The sequence below is a fragment of the Cydia strobilella genome, chromosome 27, assembly GCF_947568885.1.
Source record: "Cydia strobilella chromosome 27, ilCydStro3.1, whole genome shotgun sequence".
Classification (NCBI taxonomy): domain Eukaryota; kingdom Metazoa; phylum Arthropoda; class Insecta; order Lepidoptera; family Tortricidae; genus Cydia; species Cydia strobilella.
In genome coordinates, this window is record NC_086067.1 from 7,281,061 (window position 1) to 7,299,119 (window position 18,059).

General features: G+C 38.6%; 1 protein-coding gene across 1 annotated transcript; it reads left to right on the forward strand.

Annotated features, from left to right (window-relative positions):
* Positions 1-17,469: 17,469 nt before the first annotated feature.
* Positions 17,470-17,975, forward strand: LOC134753475 (uncharacterized). Its single transcript, XM_063689350.1, has 3 exons — positions 17,470-17,502; positions 17,555-17,920; positions 17,970-17,975. The coding sequence occupies exons 1-3, from the start codon at positions 17,470-17,472 to the stop codon at positions 17,973-17,975; spliced, it is 405 nt and encodes a 134-aa protein (XP_063545420.1).
* Positions 17,976-18,059: the final 84 nt, after the last annotated feature.

Consider the following 18,059-nt stretch of genomic DNA (forward strand, 5'->3'; position numbering starts at 1 on the left):
AATATATATATTTTAAAGGTGAAATAGAAATAAAAATAACTAACGTGCAGCGGGTCTAGATTCAATTTGAGTATCAAAAAGTATTTCACGCAGTTTCCGTTTCAAACCGAATTTGAAACTACAGTTTCTAATATAAGGAGGCGGCAAGTCATTCCAGCACTTGTCGTAATTGTAGCTCATGAGATATGGCGTTTTGTGAACCAAAGATTTCCTTTGGATTGGTCCTTAGGACCCAAGGATGGATTTAAGAAGTAGGGCCACCAAGATTTTTGATGATTTTGGGGGGGGGGGGACTCTCAACTTTGTAAACTTTGTCTTGATATTTATATCATTTAAGCTTAGCGGGAATGACGAATTCATATTGACACCATTCCGGAGTAAAACCATATAAAATATGAAAAAAATACTTTTTAAATTCCTCTTCACGCTTAAACCGCTGAACCGATTTTAGTAGTTAAAATTCTAAATCGGTTCACCCTCAAAGGGTGTGAAAAACCGATATACATGAAATTTGTTATAGAGATACTTTGAGTGTCATTGATAGAATATAGGATAGTTTTTATCTAAAAAAAAACCGGCCATGTGCGAGTCGGACTCGCGCACCGAGGGTTTCGTAGTTTTTAGTATTTGATAAGATAAGATAAGATAAGATGTTTATTTGTAAAAGTCATGTACATGAGATGTTATTGAAGTTATACAGGAAGCTTCCATGACACCCTGTCAGGGCACACAAATTGTCTTATATCTAGCTTATTACTAAATTACATTTAAATTTCATTTACAGGCCATGCATGCTTATTATTAATAATTGGTTAGAGAGATTTTTTGTATATGTATGAGGTATAAATAATTACAATAATAAATTCAATGTCAATATTTGCTTAATTGCTATGCTTATTAGTTAATTTCTCTTACAGCGACTAGGTTTCCTCATTTAAAAGCTCCTCCACTGAGTAGTAACATTTCTGTATAAGAAAAGTTTTTAATTTTTTGTAAAACTGTTTGTCATTTGGTTCCAACTTGATCTCATCGGGTATTTTGTTTACTACTTGGATACACATAAAATGGGGCCCGTTTCTATAGATGGCTAATTTTGAGTTAGGTATTTTTAGTTTGTTTCTATACTGGCTTCTAGTTTTGTATGTATCCAGTTTAGCTTCAAATAGATCGGGGTTTTTTCTAGCGAAGATAAGTAGCGGAAGTGTAAGTAGCTCATATTGTCTGAAAAAGGGACGGCAACTATTTGGGATCCGTATATTTGCTAGGATTCGTATACATTTCTTTTGCAGGACAAAGAGGTCGAGAGCGTCAGTGCTGGCTCCCCATAAGACCACACCATATCGGAGACTCGAATATATGTACGCGTAGTATACGGATAATGCAGACTCAAAATCCGCATTCAATTTTATAACGTTAAGCGCGTAGATAAACTTTGTTAGTTTTGTCTTCGCGCTTTGTACGTGGGCCTTCCAGTCCACTCCGGAATCAATGAATACTCCTAGCAATTTAAATTCTGTGACTTCCTCTATCTGGGTGCTATTTATGTATAGGTTTAGCTCTAAAGGTTTTTTCTGCTTGGGTTTGAATTGTATGATTTTCGTTTTCTTTATATTTACTTCAAGGTTGTGGTGTTGAAGATAGAAATAAGTTGGGAGTTACATTCTGTGCTGTTTGTAGCGCTGAATAAGAGGGAGACGTCGTCGGCAAACATTACACAAGTCACATTAGGATCTAGAATTTTTGGCAAATCATTTATATATTTGTTGTGTTGTAGCGGCAACAGAAATACATCACCTGTGAAAATTTCAACTGTCTAGCTATCACGGTTCATGAGATACAGCCTGGTGGCAGACAGACGGACAAACGGACGGACGGACAGACAGTTTTTACCGTTTGGGTACGAAACCCTAAAAATCGTCCCTTAAAAGTGTGAAAAGGGACGTGGAAGTTATACTCCAAATTTTCTCTTAAATTTCTCATGATTGGTGCTGTTTCCTACCTAACAATGATTCACTTGTAATCATCTTGACTATTTACCTTTCCGGGCATTAGGCGACCACAGTCATTCATCTATGCGTCATCATCATTAATGACATGGAAATGTAGTTATCAAAATGACGAAATAAGCCAAGCAATAAGAAAGTATAGATGGAAATGCTTGGAACACAATTTTTTGAATCCGTAACTTTGTTTGGACTTGTTAGGCGGTACCCTGGTGCTGGGGGAGGGGGTATTGAAGGTTCCATTTTTCGGCTTTTCACATATCTTGGAAACTTTGCATCTTAGCGACATGGCTCTTTAAACAAAACTCGAAAAACCGAAAAATGGAACCTTCAAACCCCCCTCCTCCCCCGGTACCCGGGTTACAAGCGGGGACTTTTGATATGTTCACCTCCTAACTAGTCCAAACAAAGCTACGAAGTCAAAAATTGTGTTCCAAGCATTTCCCTCTATAACTTTTTTTGCGCATTCATTTCCTGGCCTAAAAGGATTGAGTTCTATGCTGATACTACGAAATGCCTTTCTGCCCCTCTACGGCACCATAAGAGCATTTTCACATTGTTCGATCCGATATCGGATGTAGGATCCGACATCCGCGTAGTCGGGCCGCGGGGCGAGCCGGCTTTAGCGGTCACGCACACTTACAACTTACAACTAATATTTCGCCTACCCATACGCACACAAACAAAAATTATCGGTCCGAAGGATGACGGGGGGATCCGATATGGCTGGAATTATCGGTAGTGCCAGGCCGATATCCTGTGGCTGATGGAGACAGGAGGTGGCCATAGGAATTCTGTGATAAAACAACGCAACCTAATTGTGTTTAGGTTTGTTAGAATTGTCTCGATGAGTACTAGTTGCCTATTGAAAGAAAAGTATATACAGTCAGCGATAAAAGCTTGTATCCAAAATGAAATTTTAGATCGACAGAACTCCTACAGTTAGACCAAGATAAGTCTGCAACGATTTTGATAGAACATCACGCAGTGCAAGAATTATTTTAAACGTCAAACTTCTATGAAATAATGACGTATAAATAACTGCGTGTGCTATCAAAATCGTTGCAGACTTATCTTGGTTTAGCTCTATATTAATTATCCTAATGCATTGAATCACAGGCAGACAAAATAATTCTAATGACTATATCACAAGATAAAGCTGTAGACAGATAAAAACTCAATTAATTCTAGTATATAAACCGAAGTTTGAGGTATTATCTCACAAATTAACTTTGTTTTCCAATCATGAAGATTCTACTGGTGAGTTGTGTGTTCAATATTTAAATCAAATGGTAAAATCAACTCTTTTTGTCACTCGTCGCCATGGCATCGGTCGCTTGTTTTTTTTTTCATGTATATACATTCCAATACATTCTAAAAACTATGACAGCGAACAAAACCCCCTAAGGCTTAACTGCCGCTTTAAAACGCTCCTTTAATGCAAATAAGCAAACATACATTTTTATGGTATATGGATATAAGCCCTTTACATAATGGATCATCTACTAAAGCAAATTAGTATAGAGTAATATAACATTTTTCTAAACTTTGCTACTATAGTGTAGCTTGGCTGTTTTTACACAAATACATTTTCCAGACGCAAAACTAAGAAACCAGGCGCAAGGAAAATGTGTACGTAACCTATTTATTACTGGAAATAGGCTTAATTAACCAGCTTCAAAAGGAGGTTTTACACTCAAAGGAGGGTTGTCATTTCTTTCCATTTTTAGAAATTCTCTGATCCCGAAAACCAATTTATAAACTATTTGAGTTGTTCCACTTTTCCTTTTATTTATACGTTTCTGCTTAGTACAATAGTAACTGTTATTTGTTTCACTCGGGGACAAAGTTGTTGTTTAACCTCTCGTGCTAATATTGATACCCGAGCAAGCGAAAGATTCCAATTTCGAAAAATTGAATCTTGAGCGTTGCGAGGGTTTTAAGGCAGATGGTTAAACAAATTTTGCCACCGAGTGAAACACAAAATTTTTCACCACACCAACACAAGGAAAATAGTTACTAACTGTAGAATATCAAACAAAAACAAAGCAAATTAATTCAAAATGAATGTTATTAAATATTTATCATTCAAAATTATCATTAAAAATCAATTCTGATAGCGAACATTTTTTTTTAATACCACGTCGGTGGCAAACAAGCATACGGCCCGCCTGATGGTAAGCAGTCACCGTAGCCTATAGACGCCTGCAACACCAGAGATATTACATGCGAACCCCATACTGTAGCCATAAATAAACAAACAACATATTTAAAAATAAAATAAATAAAATATCTTTATTTCAGAACATTCAAAATTCCATACAATATTGTTAGTACCATCGTTATACCTATGTGTTAGTAAATACATTAAAAATAAAAACAAAACTTTTAACAATAAAATCAAAATCCAATAAATTTAAATAATGAATACAATAATAATAATTAATATGTCAGATTCAAAATATTTATGTTGTTTATTTAAACAACTTAAACTTTGCCCCACATGTGCCACAATGCAACTTTTTCATCAGTTTTTGAACAGTCAATATATATTTAACGGCATAGTCACGTCCTCGCGTCAGACGCGACGCTAGGACGCTATTAGATATTAGCGTCAGGATCTGCTAATGGCGTAGTGATTAGTGATCAGAGCAGGGGCGTAGCTAGAGGATATGGTGCCCGGGGCAGTCACCAAATTGGCGCCCCCTGACGACTGACAAAAGTTGCCCTGCTGCTGCCTTTTGCCCATTTTGGCGCCCCCCCTTGGATGGCGCCCGGGGCACTTGCCCCCTCTGCCCCGCCTAGTTACGCCACTGGATCAGAGCACCTTTTGTTGAATAAACTGCTCATGAAGACCAATAAAAAGAGACGGTTTCGTTGTTAAAGGTTATATGGTAACATTTTCTAGGTGCCATGGGCGCTTCTTTTGTTCGGGGTGAGTCTGAATTCAGGACACTACATCCGCAAAGCTGAGGTGAGAATTTATTTTCATATATATAGAATAATTACGAAGTCAAATTTAAAAATATATATTATCAGGCAGCAAATGCTTACATCCATAATAATATTATAAATGCGAAAGTGTGTCTGTCTATCTGTCTGTTACCTCTTCACGCTTAAACCGCTGAACCGATTTAGTTGAATTAAAATTTGGTATAGTCTCGCGGAAGGACATAGGGTAGTTTTTATCCCAGAAATCATCCTTTATGGCGGTGAAAAGGGAGGTGAAAATTTGTATGGGGAATCAATAACCGCTGAACCGATTTAAATGATATTTGGTATGGAGATAGTTTGAAATGTGGGTAAAGATATAGAATTGATTTTATCCCCGAAATAACTTAAGGGTGTAAAAAGGGGGGTGAAAGTTTTTAAGGGGAATCAATAATTTCTTAAGTAGGGAATAAAACTCAATATTCTTATTACTAAATCCACGCAGACGAAGTCGCGGGCAAAAGATAGTTTTTAAATATTCTTACGCACAGTACTAGCGCTTATACTAAAAGTACAGACACCGTACAGAGTAAGAAACACATATATCTGATCACGAACTTACCTATGAATAGCCATGTATAATAAATTACAAATTTCCTATGTAGGCTGCAGGGCCGCAGATGTTGAATAATACGCGAAAACTTTGTCTGTACAGTATATTACACAATATTTACACACAATGGCACATGAAGAAACACAGAATATACAGCTATTTTCACATAAATTGCAAAGAAAGAAGAAGAAGAGTTTAAATTCGATTAAATTGCAAAGGTTGTGAAAACCAAACATTTGTCGCTCACTGCAAGGAAAACACAAGAATAAAAACCGGCCAAGTGCGAGTCTAACTCGCGCACCGAGGGTTCCGTACTTTTTAGTATTTGTTGTTATAGCGGCAACGGAAATACATCATCTGTGAAAATTTCAACTGTCTAGCTATCACGGTTCATGACATACAGCCTGGTGACAGACAGACGGACAGAAGGACAGCGGAGTCTTAGTAATAGGGTCCCGTTTTTACCCTTTGGGTACGGAACCCTAATAATCTATACAATAAAACAAAAGACGCGCGCTGGCAGCGTCATCCATCCCGGCCAGCCTGCCAACACGCGCGCAGCAAAGAGGCCGCTAGGCCGTCGCCTACACCCTATGTAGCTAAATATTTAGTGTGTAAAGACCGTCATGTATTTCAGGATGGCGAGCCCAGTATATACCAAGGTCATGATGACTCTAGCATTACTTTGGACCCTAAGGAGGACAAGCGGACCCTGCGAGAAATCCTGTATTACCACATTATCGAGCGCCCTCGCAACGTAAGTTCATAAGTAGTCTTACCCCCTTATCAATTGTATCGTTTTAACTATGGCATTCATCGAGTACCATTACTCTACGTTATGGATGGTATAGAAAGGTTGCACATCTCTTATGGCAGAAATGTTGCAAAAGTGACCGCTTTCAGCTTTAAATAATAGTTCCTAATCTCTCCGGTGGCGCTAGTTAGGCTCTGGGACATAAGCCATATAAGGCAACAAATAACCCGACCAAATTACGTAGGTTGTTTTTGGTAGTATTTCGGTGTATGGTGGCGCCGCCTAATTACTGTTTTTTGATGGACACTTTTCATACATAGAGATTTGGCTCCTTTATATAGTCTCCATGATCTACGTGATCGTTCATCTATCCCACTTCTGATGTCGGGATAGATGAACGATCACGTAGATTAATGATACTCGATGAATGCCATTGCAAAAACGATACAATTGATAATAATACAAATAATAGGAATGTAGTGAGGTTGACTGCGACACTTTCCAATTCAAATCTGACTGACGGTTCCTCTCAGGATGCCAGCCCCTTTCGGGCTGTCATCAGAATCAGCCAGGAACCAATCCATTAAAGCAGCTGTTCGGGTCATTCAAATAACAGTCACTGTATCGCAGCCAAACACACTCAGTTTAGTTCAGTTTTTGGTTCTTATGGCATCTGTCCATTGGGACAATTTTGCCAGCATCAAGGTTGTAGGAGCAGAATTTCAGTATCAGAACTTGATCCAGTCCGTGTAGATGCTTGATCGGTTGAAGAATCTAAACTACTATAGGAATAAAAATAGAAGCCAAACACACTCAAGCATAGACAATTTTAATACTTGACATTCCATCAAACGCAGCCGTCATAAATTCATAATAGACGGTCTGCGACATTTACACGGTGGCTAAAATATAAGTGCATTCCCGTTGCCAGGAAGGTTTTGGGATTATACTGAGCAACTTTTACTATGGAACCAACCGGGAAATCGCGAAAAAAAAAATTACCCTCCCATGGAAAATTGACCAGACATGTATGAAACAGCCAAATTTTTTTAGTATTAAAGATTATAATTTATTATGGTTCAATATTTTTGCTTGTGGGTATTTTTGCACATTGTAGTTTTTTTACTTCAGTCACCCGTTGACTACGAACGCTGTAAAGGGTTCGAAACGTCGGGATGTATTATAAATTCAATATACGCGATATAATCCATTTTCATAGTTTTATTTCATGAGTAACTATAACCGGTAACCGAAGACAATATTTTATACACTATAATGACAGAGTAAGACAAATGATTATTAACTAATTGAGTGTTTTAGCGCGTTTATGTATAACGCGCGTAACGTAATAAATATAAGGACGCTGAGCACGAAGCCCGCCATTTCCCCGCAATCAATGCCACTGTGTGAGCAGTGAGTGATTCTCAAAATGGCGGAGCCATAGAGATCGCTCACAGAGCCTATATTAATTTATTGACAAGGAACCAGTAGCAACAGAACCAGTAGACGATTCATACGACGACAAAGTATATAGAGACGAAGATGACGGCAGCTATGTGGAACATAGAGAGGAAGAACAGGGCGCTGAACACAATGAGGACCACGAAGAGGTAATGATTAATCATCATCATCATATCAGCCAGAGGACGTCCACTGCTGGACATAGGCACAGGGCGGACACACCATACATCAAAAATCACTTGCGTTTCTATGTGTGAACGACACGTCTGTACATGCGGCATGCGTCATAGTGTGAGTAAGTTGCTTAAAAATAGTACTGAGCGGCCGGCAAACGGCCGTCAATCTGGTGTCGCGGGGCGAGGTCATTCGAGTCGGGGCGGGGCGGTGTGTGGCCGTTCTGTATGATAATACTATTACTTATTCTATGACAAGGCCTCCCCCAAAGAGTGCCACAATGACCGGTCTTGCGCCACCCGTATCCAGCGGACTCCCGCGACCTGTACCAGGTCATCAGTCCACCTTGTGATCAGGTGTGAGTGAAATGATCAATATGTTCATATAAATGACAGATTACAGTTGAACCTTAAGGTACCTCAGGATACTGACTAAGTTTATCCATGTTAAATCTAAACTACTAATAAGAAGGTTGGGTAATAAACGTAGAGAAAAAATACCGAAAAACATTTCATGGGAACTACAATTTTTGGAAATTCTTTTGGCATTGCTAGTAACAATCGGATAATCGAGGTTATACTGGTAAACAACCATGGTGCTAGCAATGCATCAACGATGCATTGCTAAGATAGACCTGTGATTTCATAACAACCCGTTTTCGCACGCTCACATACCTAACCTACAGACGAGTTATCGGTAGCGTTGAAAAAATCGGTAAAATTACGGGAAAATTTCAAAACGGCTCGTTTTTTTCAAGTTTCTTTCGAAAAAAGCTATGCACATTTCTGTTACAATACTTCCGAAAAAAAGAATAAAGCTGAAAAAAACAAGTTTTTTTCAAAACTTCTGTATTTTTCAATATACTTAATTAGAAATTTAAACAGTTAAGTTAAGGTTGCATGTCTAATGTGTTTGTTTATGGCATTGACACTGTCATCACTCATCAGTGGCATTGTGTGTGACGTATACATTTTTTCTGAATAGTACTGGAAAAAACCGAAAAGAACGAAATTTTGTAAAATTCCCGAAAAAAAACATTTGATTTTTTCCGGAATTTTCATCCCTAGTTATCGGATCCTTTCATGGGTTTAATAGTACCAAAGATAGATATAACTCCGTAATAGATAGATACAGTCTAAGGAAAAAACGTGACTCGAAAATCAAGAAAATTTGATTCTCGTTCAGAGGGCGCTACTAGCTTTGGCCAAATGTCATATAGATGGCGTTGACGGTTTCGTTTGATATTTAACAATTTTAACGCATATCAGTGAAAGAACATGGGTCAAAATCATAAAAATAATTAATGCAAATAAAAAAAATCATTTATCCATATTTAAATACATTTTATCGTATTTTTATAAATCTTCATTTTTAGTTTTAAAGTGTGTCGACGGCAGTGAATTTACTGGGGTTACAAATTTTACTATGACAGTACCGCTCTAGTATGAGTTACTCTATGATAGTACCAAACTTGTTGATCGTTTCAGTTAAAAATGTCAAATTACAAAACGTATTTCGTATTACAGGAACCGGTATTTACGACGACACGTAAGCCGCTTACGGATCAAGATGTCAAAGAAGTAAGTTGATAGTTGAACTTGTTTCTACAAAATGAAAACTGGGGCCCATTTCTCGAACGGTATTAGTCTAATTATTAGACTAATACCGTTGGCAACACGCTAATAATATTAGACTCAGTCATAAGCGAAAATGCATTGGCCGTCTCAACCGCTCTTGACACAGTGTTGCAACAATCATCCGTCAGGGATGCAGTGGCCATTGATGATGATGTTGCCATGGTAACCCATACGACTTGACAGTTCGTGGACTATACTAATAATATTAGTCTAATACCGTTCGAGAAATGAGTAAAACTTCCGTGATATATTTAATATATAATGAGTAAAATTTAATCAATTGCATGCGGCGAGTTTTTTAAATGACATATGTATTATTTTTTATTTTTTAGGGTTCCGTACCTCAAAAGGAAAAAACGGAACCCTTATAGGATAACTCGACTGTCTGTCTGTCTGTCCGTCTGTCACAGCCTATTTTCTCCGAAACTACTGGAAAAAATTAAAAAAATAAAGTTCAAACTATATCGTGTTACATATCAAATGAAATAGCTCATTATGAGAATCTCAAATATATTTTTTTTATAATTTTAGAATAAACAGTTTAGAAGTTATTCAAGAAAATAGGCAAAACAAGAACATTTCCCCCCCCCCCCTTATCTCCAAAACTACTGGGTCAAAAATTTCGAAAAAAATACACACAATAGATCTTTACCTATAGATCACAGGAAAACCTATTAGAAATGTGCAGTCAAGCGTGAGTCGGACTTAATTACTTAGTTTTGATCCGACCCCTACGGGTTTTTTAAAGACATTTCACTCACGTTTCACATAAAAAATACACTGTTTAAATTGTGTAATGTACGGAACCCTTGGCACGCGAGTCCGACTCGCACTTGGCCGGTTTTTTATTTGTATGAAGAAGCGGTCTATCATGAAACTGTTTATTTTTCAGGCTTATAAGACAAGAAGCTATCTTTACGACCAAATGCGGCAACGATATGCAGTGAAACGAATGGTAATTTTGTGCCAGCTTTTAGTTATACCGCTTGTAAATACAATGGGTTGTGCTTTGAAGAATTGTTTCACATGATACCAAGCTGTGGCTTAAAGGACTCGCATCCAGGCCATAAATGATTTAAAAAAAAAGATACCAAGCTGCTTTCTATCACCGCACCGCTAGCCGCGCCGTCGGCAGTGTTCATGCTCACACCCTAGTAGACGCTCTGGCTGTGGAATAAGCTACCTGTCGAGGTTGCCTGGAGTTTTAATATAGCCCACAAGGATGACTCTCGTTGGACCGGTACGTGTCCGGGCCGGAGCTTCCAGCGCTTCGTTTTCTATGTAAAGCACCACGTCATCACCTGTCATGTCATAGAAAAAGCGCCGGAAGCTCCGGCCCGGACACGGCCCGGTCTAACGTGAGTCATCCTAAAGGGGCCCACTGACTATCAGTCCGCCGGACGATATCGGCCTGTCAGTTGTTCGGAATTCGGAACTGTCAAATTTTTGTTCTAACCAACAGGCCGATATCGTCCGGCGGACTGATAGTCAGTGGGCCCCTTTAAAGGATGACTCACGTTAGACCGGGCTATATTAAAACTCCAGGCAACCTCGACAAGTAGCTTATTCCACAGCCGGAGCGTCTACTAGGATGTGAGGATGAACACTCTGCCGACGGCGAGCGGTGCGGTAATAGAAAGCAGCTGGGGTTCTTCAAAAAAGGAGTGTGTAAAGGAGTTTTTTTTTAAAGTAATATACAAAAATAATTGGCATAGTACGTGGGTAATAAATTTTTCCCCTCACTAGCTCGGAAAGTTGTCTTTTATCCTTCAATACAAGCGGGGAAAAACGCGTTTTATCCACTAGTGGGGAAAGTAATTTGACCTTGGATGGAGCATGTTTAAGTAGCTTTTGACAGATAACAAAACGTAAAACGCTATTTAATGATTTTAAGTCATAAACCTTAAAATTCCATAAGAAACGTTTGTTTTTTATAATGATGTTAAATATAATTCTGAACGCACAAGTTGAGTCGATGCAATTTCAAAACACATCGTTGACATTTCATACGTCAGAAATGTCAACATTGTCAACAATTTTTTTACTAAAAAACTTTTCTCACCGACTCGCGTAAAATACACAACTTCCAGAGTTTTCTGTTATAATATCGTAAAGAAATGAGTGATTCCAGTGATGAAGATGATCTAACGCCTGTGGATGTTGCATTTCCTCGCTATAGTGAGGTGAAAAGTTTTGTGTTATACACGGGCGCAAATGTATTTTACTTCTCGTGTGTTGAAACACTCGCTACGCTCAGGATTCTATTTTAGAACCACTCGCTTCGCTGGTGGTTCACCTATAGAATCCTTTCGCTTGCTCGTGTTTCAATTCTACACTCGCGGGTAAAATACAACTTTGCACCCTTGTATAACAAATAACTATTAATATTATACATGTAATGTTTTATTATTGTTTAACAGGCTGTACCTGAACCTTCTTTCAATAGAAGAAAAAGACAAGCTGAAATGGAGGTAAATATCGCTATTCATTTAAGTGACCACACACGAGCGCTTTTTCAACGCGCGTTAAAAAAGCGCTTGAATCTGCCCGCACGCTAAATTCGATTTAAAGACCAAGGCTTAAAGTTGAAAATCTAACAACGCTTGATAAAGCTGAAATGGAGGTAAATATCGCTATTCATTTAAGTGACCACACACGAGCGCTTTTTCAACGCGCGTTAAAAAAGCGCTTGAATCTGCCCGCACGCTAAATTCAATTTAAAGACCAAGGCTTAAAGTTGAAAATCTAACAACGCTTGATAAAAAGCGCTACCGCCATCGTGTGAATAAATGTGACGTTTTCAATTAGAAGGTACCACATTGTCGTTTACCATAAGGACGAAAATTGCTTGTATTTTTATACGAAAACCCTGTCAGAGCGTCCTTATGGCAAGCGACACTGTGGTACCTTCTGCTTGAAAACGACAAGAAATACACATGTTTCGATTTGTGTCATTCAAACGCTTTTTTAAGCTGTGAGAATGAGGCTTAAGTGTGCGTTGCAAGAAATTCTTAAAATTTTTAAAGTTTCTGGAAACTTCTATGAGAAAATTCTCATTCTAGTTTTCACTAAGAAAGTTCCCGTTCAGATTAGGGATCAACCAATGTTCTTAGCTGTTAACGACTGTTTCATTTATCATTTACGTAACTCTTTGGTGTCTTTTTCAAGTGTCATAGAAATCGAAACTAACTGTAAGAAGATTTGGTAATAAACGTGCAGAAAAAAATACCGAAAATTTTTTATGAGAACTGTGAAAAATCTCTGGGACTGTTAATCTGGGTCGTACTCCTTAAGTAGGTCTCCCCTAAGAGGATATATAGATTAGAGGAGTACTATTTTTGTAGCCACAGTAAATTCACGACCATCTATCGACACGATAAAACTAAAAATATAAAAAAATGTGTGTATATATATATATATATATATGAATAAATGATTTGTTTATTTGTATTTATTATTTTTATATGATTTTGACCCATGTTCTTTGACTGATATGTGTTAAAATTGTTAAATAACAAACGAAACCGTCAACGCCATCTAAACGAGAATAGGCCAAAGGTGGTAAAACGTTGTGGCGCCATCTGTTCGAGAATCAAATTTGCTTGATTTTCGAGGCACGTTTTTTACTTAGATTGTATCCATCTAATAAGGAGTTACATGGTCTTTGTTCTCCCTTATAACTTCAAAATATTTCTATCTGCTCCATTATATGTGGTATTTTCTATAAAAAGGGACCTTATTGTCGATGGCGCTTACGCCATTATTAACGATGCTCCGATATAAATACGCGACGCTGTGCGGCGTAAGCGCCATCGACAATAAGGTCCCTTTTCATAGAAAATGCCCCATAGAAACACAAACAGCTTATGAATGTATTTTGATTTCAGTCGGTTCCCGATGCAACAAGCTACGCATCAGATGCAAGCAAAGCGGCCTACATGCAGCCGAAGACATATGGAATGAATCTCAATGGTGATGAAGGCTATGTTTGGAACGTACGTACCCTCCTTCTTCTTCGTGTCCCTTGTTGTGCTGTTGTGTTTGTTTGTGTGTTTGTGTTGTTGTTCTTTGTCTTCTTCTGTGTGTTGTGTTTGTGTTTAAATAAATATTATAGAACATTCTTACACAGATTGACTAAGTCCCAAGGTAAGCCCAAGGAGGCTTGTGTTATGGGTACTCAGACAACGATATATATTAATAAATACTTAAATACATAGAAAACACCCATGACTCAGGAACAAATATCTGTGCTCATCACACAAATAAATGCCCTTAGCGGGATTCGAACCCAGGACCATCGGCTTCACAGGCAGGGTCACTACCCACTAGGCCAGACCGGTCGTGTTTGTTGTTGTGTTGTTGGTTGTGTTTGTTTCTTTTTTGTCTCCTAAGCGCCACTTGCACTAACCCGGGCTTAACCGGTTAAACCGTTAACCCAGTGTCTAATTGTACTGGTAACCATGGTAACTCCAGTTTTACCGGTTAACCCCGGCTTAATGGTTAGTGGGATGGTGCAAGTGGCGCTAAGACTAACTTTAACTACTTCTTAAGGCTGCGTTTCCACCAGAGATGTGCGAGGATGCGTAGCGAGGGATGTGTTAAGAACCAATAGAAAATTGCCGACTAGAGTTGCGTTGAGCGAGGATAGGTAAATGAAGTCATCATATTGGTTCTTAACCAACAAAACCATCGCTACGCATCTAATGGAAACGCAGCCTAATAGTCTAATTGTCCCAATCGTTTTCGTGTACACGTCGTAAGTACTATCACTACAATACACGTCGGTAATTATCATTAGGTACCTTACATTTTACATTGTATATTTGTGGCGTCTCCTATCACTGACAACGTCGTGCCACAAGATTATAACAGATGGCGTTAGCACGTTCTACATCGCGCTTACGGAGTTCAGACTGTTAATTATTATAAATATAACTTATAAATAACTCTCATTGGACTTTGGCCCCCCAGGCATAACTCGTGTCTGAAAAGTGTACTCTCTATTCCTTCTTACACATTCATCTACAGATTTAGGCATTATACCTATGACCTATGACAGTAAAATAAGACATCAAATTAATATTTGCAGAATTTGAACAATCCTCCAACATACTACGAGCTCGGATCGTCGAACGGAAACCCTAATGTGGTAAGTCAAATAATTAAATAGAGGTACCTACGAAAAAAAAGAATACCTACAACACCTCACACAATAGGCAGTCAGAAGTATCGACGGGGGGATTTAGATATTGATGCATCTGATGCATGCGTAATGGTTCAAAATAGAGTGCCAAATAACACTAGACCCTACTAATATGTTTCCTGCCGGTGAGTAAGGTTGCCAGAGCTCGAGGGAGAGGAGTGTTAGAATCGGCAACGCGCATGTAACTCCTCTGGAGTTGCAGGCGTACATAGGCTACGGAGACTGCTTAACATCAGGCGGGCCGTATGCTTGTTTGCCACCGACGTAGTATAGAGTGCAACAAATTTCTATAAAGGAAAGTCTATAAAAGAAAGAAATTCCAAAGTAGTTTAAATTGTATTTTTTTATTAATTTAATGCATTTTGAAAAGATTTACATATTATCCCATATTGAAATACCCTCCTACAATTTAGGATGGATTAAAATCTTCTCGCGGCAGAGGTGTAGGGTTTGAGCCGGCATAGTTTTATTTGATGTTGATGCGCATTGTAATATGCCTACTTGAACTTCCCTATTATCTTTATCTTTTGATTGTACCAGCCCTTTCAGTAGATTTAATAGCTTTTGCATTTCACATAAGTAGGTACTTACCGTTTTCTATTTATTTTTCATTTCATGTAATGTGTGTAGATTCTACATATTTCTAGACTCCAGGGTAGTGAAAAGGGGGGTATAATGGATCACCTTTTTTTGGAAGAGCTGTAGTTGCGTCATTTTCCATCTACCTCTTAAACCAAATAACAAAAATAGCTGAGCTTAGATATAAAATAAAATAGGGTTTAAAAAGTGGAGATATTTTTTGCAAACTAATCACTTAACTGAATCTTCTTCAGGGATCATCCGGTCCACAAAGTCAAGAAAACATGCCACCACCCGGTGAGGACGCTTACATTCCCCCCGCTGAACCCAACGATTCGGAAAGCTCTGAAGATATATACATCGTTACTAACAGACCTAGCGCACAGCCGATAGAAACTGTACCAGAGACTGCAAATCCTGAACCTAGTAATGAAAGTCCAGAACTAATTAATGACAATTCAGGACTATTTGATGAAAATCCAGGCCCAATGAATGAAAATCCAGAACCAATTAATGACAATCCAGAACCAATCAATGAAAATTCAGGACGGATTAATGATAATCCTGAACTAGTTAATGATAATCCAGCACCAATCTATGAAAATCCAGAACCAATAAATGAAAACCCAGAACCAATTAATGACAATCCAGAACCAATCAATGAAAATTCAGGGCGGATTAATGATAATCCTGAACTAGTTAATGATAATCCAGCACCAATCAATGAAAATCCAGAACCAATAAATGACAATCCAGGACTATTTGATAAAAATCCAGGACAAATGAATGAAAATCCAGAACCAATTAATGACAATCCAGAACCAAACAATGAAAATCCAGGATGGATTAATGATAATCCTGAACTAGTTAATGATAATCCAGCACCAGTCAATGAAAATCCAGAACCAATAAATGAAAACCCAGAACCAAGTGACAGTGGAGCAAATTATCCCGTTGAACCAATCATCGCTGACGATAATTCAAACCTCAAACCAGAAAATGAAGGTTTTGCTACTAATGGGCCTAAGTACGAAAACCCAGAACTTCCAGAACAGCCAGAAACTGCTGAACCAAGTGTTCCACAGGAACCGGAAGCTAATGAGTATCCAATTAGCGGAAATCCTGTTGGTGAGTCAACTGATAATCCTGGTTACGGGCAGCAACCAGAAGAAACTAAGGAAGAAAGCTCGGAAGGAGACCAAATTAAGGTAAGTTTAAAATATCAGAGCTCGAAATAATTGAGAGATAAATTAAGAAAATTCAATTCGGTAGGTACCCATATAGAGTAAGAAATAATTTGGAGCATTCCATAACATTCCCTACCGTTGTCCTGTACAACGCGAATTTCTTGAAGATTTGCAGGTTTTTTTCCCTGTGACAAATGGTCGAAAATATGTATAATCTTACTGTTTCAGGAAATACCAGTGGCCCCCACACTTCCACCTCTAAACTACGACGGTCTGCCAGACTACATCAGAGACGCTATTTCATCTTCGGAAAAACCGGTAATTACAAAACTTCAAAACTTAGCAACCTCTTACAGACCTCTGCTAATTTGTCACATCAAAATGACGGATAGGCACAAACGATTAGGTGTCAACAGTTTGTTAGAGTTGACAAACTCTAATCCTCAGGCATCCTACGAGCAGACCGACAACCCACAACCGAACCCGGAAGACAAACAAGTGATGCAAGACCAGATGGAGAGCATATTCGCCACGATGCAGCCCGTGGAAGACATTCCTAAGACGTATGGCATGAATCTGACTTCGGAAGACGGGCATGTTTGGAATGTAAGTTGGGAATAGTGCTTGGAACCTGAATGGTTACACTGAGCGGAGACCGGCAACATGCCTGCACCTCTTGATAGCAGGCGTCCATAGGCTGCTGTGATAGCTTTTCATCAGGGGGGTTGTATGCTGGTTTGCCGCCAACGTGGCATCAAAAATATGATGAAAAAAAAAATATAAAAATTATTTCGTTACAGGACATGGTAAGCCCACCAGTTTCCTATAATATTGGATCCCCTAGCCAATCGGAAGAGGTACATTAAATAAATTAAATAAATAATATTTAATCCTCTATTTATTCTTCTTTAATGCCCTCTCCGCTCTATGACAAAAATACATAACGATGTCGCTTTTCAGGTATAATAACATATTAAAACATATTATTAATTTGACTACATTTACTTTCTAGGAACACAAAGAACAGCCTCCAGTACCAGTATCCGAACAACCAGAAATTCACGAACCAGCCGAACCAGAAAAAGAAGAACCTATTGCTAATCCAGAAGAGCCTACCCAAGAACCAGAGACCCACGAGAGCGAAGAGGATAAGCCTGTTGAAGAGCCTGTAGAGCCAGAGAAAAAACTAGAAGAAGCTATTGCTAACCCCAGCGAGGAAAACCATGAACCAACTCTAGAAAATGACAATAAACCAATTGAAGAACCGGCTGAACCGACAGGACAAGTAGAACCTGAACCGGCAGCTGAATTTGAAAATCCTGAGGTCCAGGAACCAGAAAATCCTGAACCTATACCTGAACCAGAAAATCCCGAACTTGTACCTGAACCAGGAAACGAGGAACCCGAACATCCCGAATTGATATCAGAGCTAGGAAACGAAGAACCCGAAAATCCTGAATTGGTATCAGAGCCAGGAAACAAAGAACCAGAAAATCCTGAATTGGTACCAGAACCCG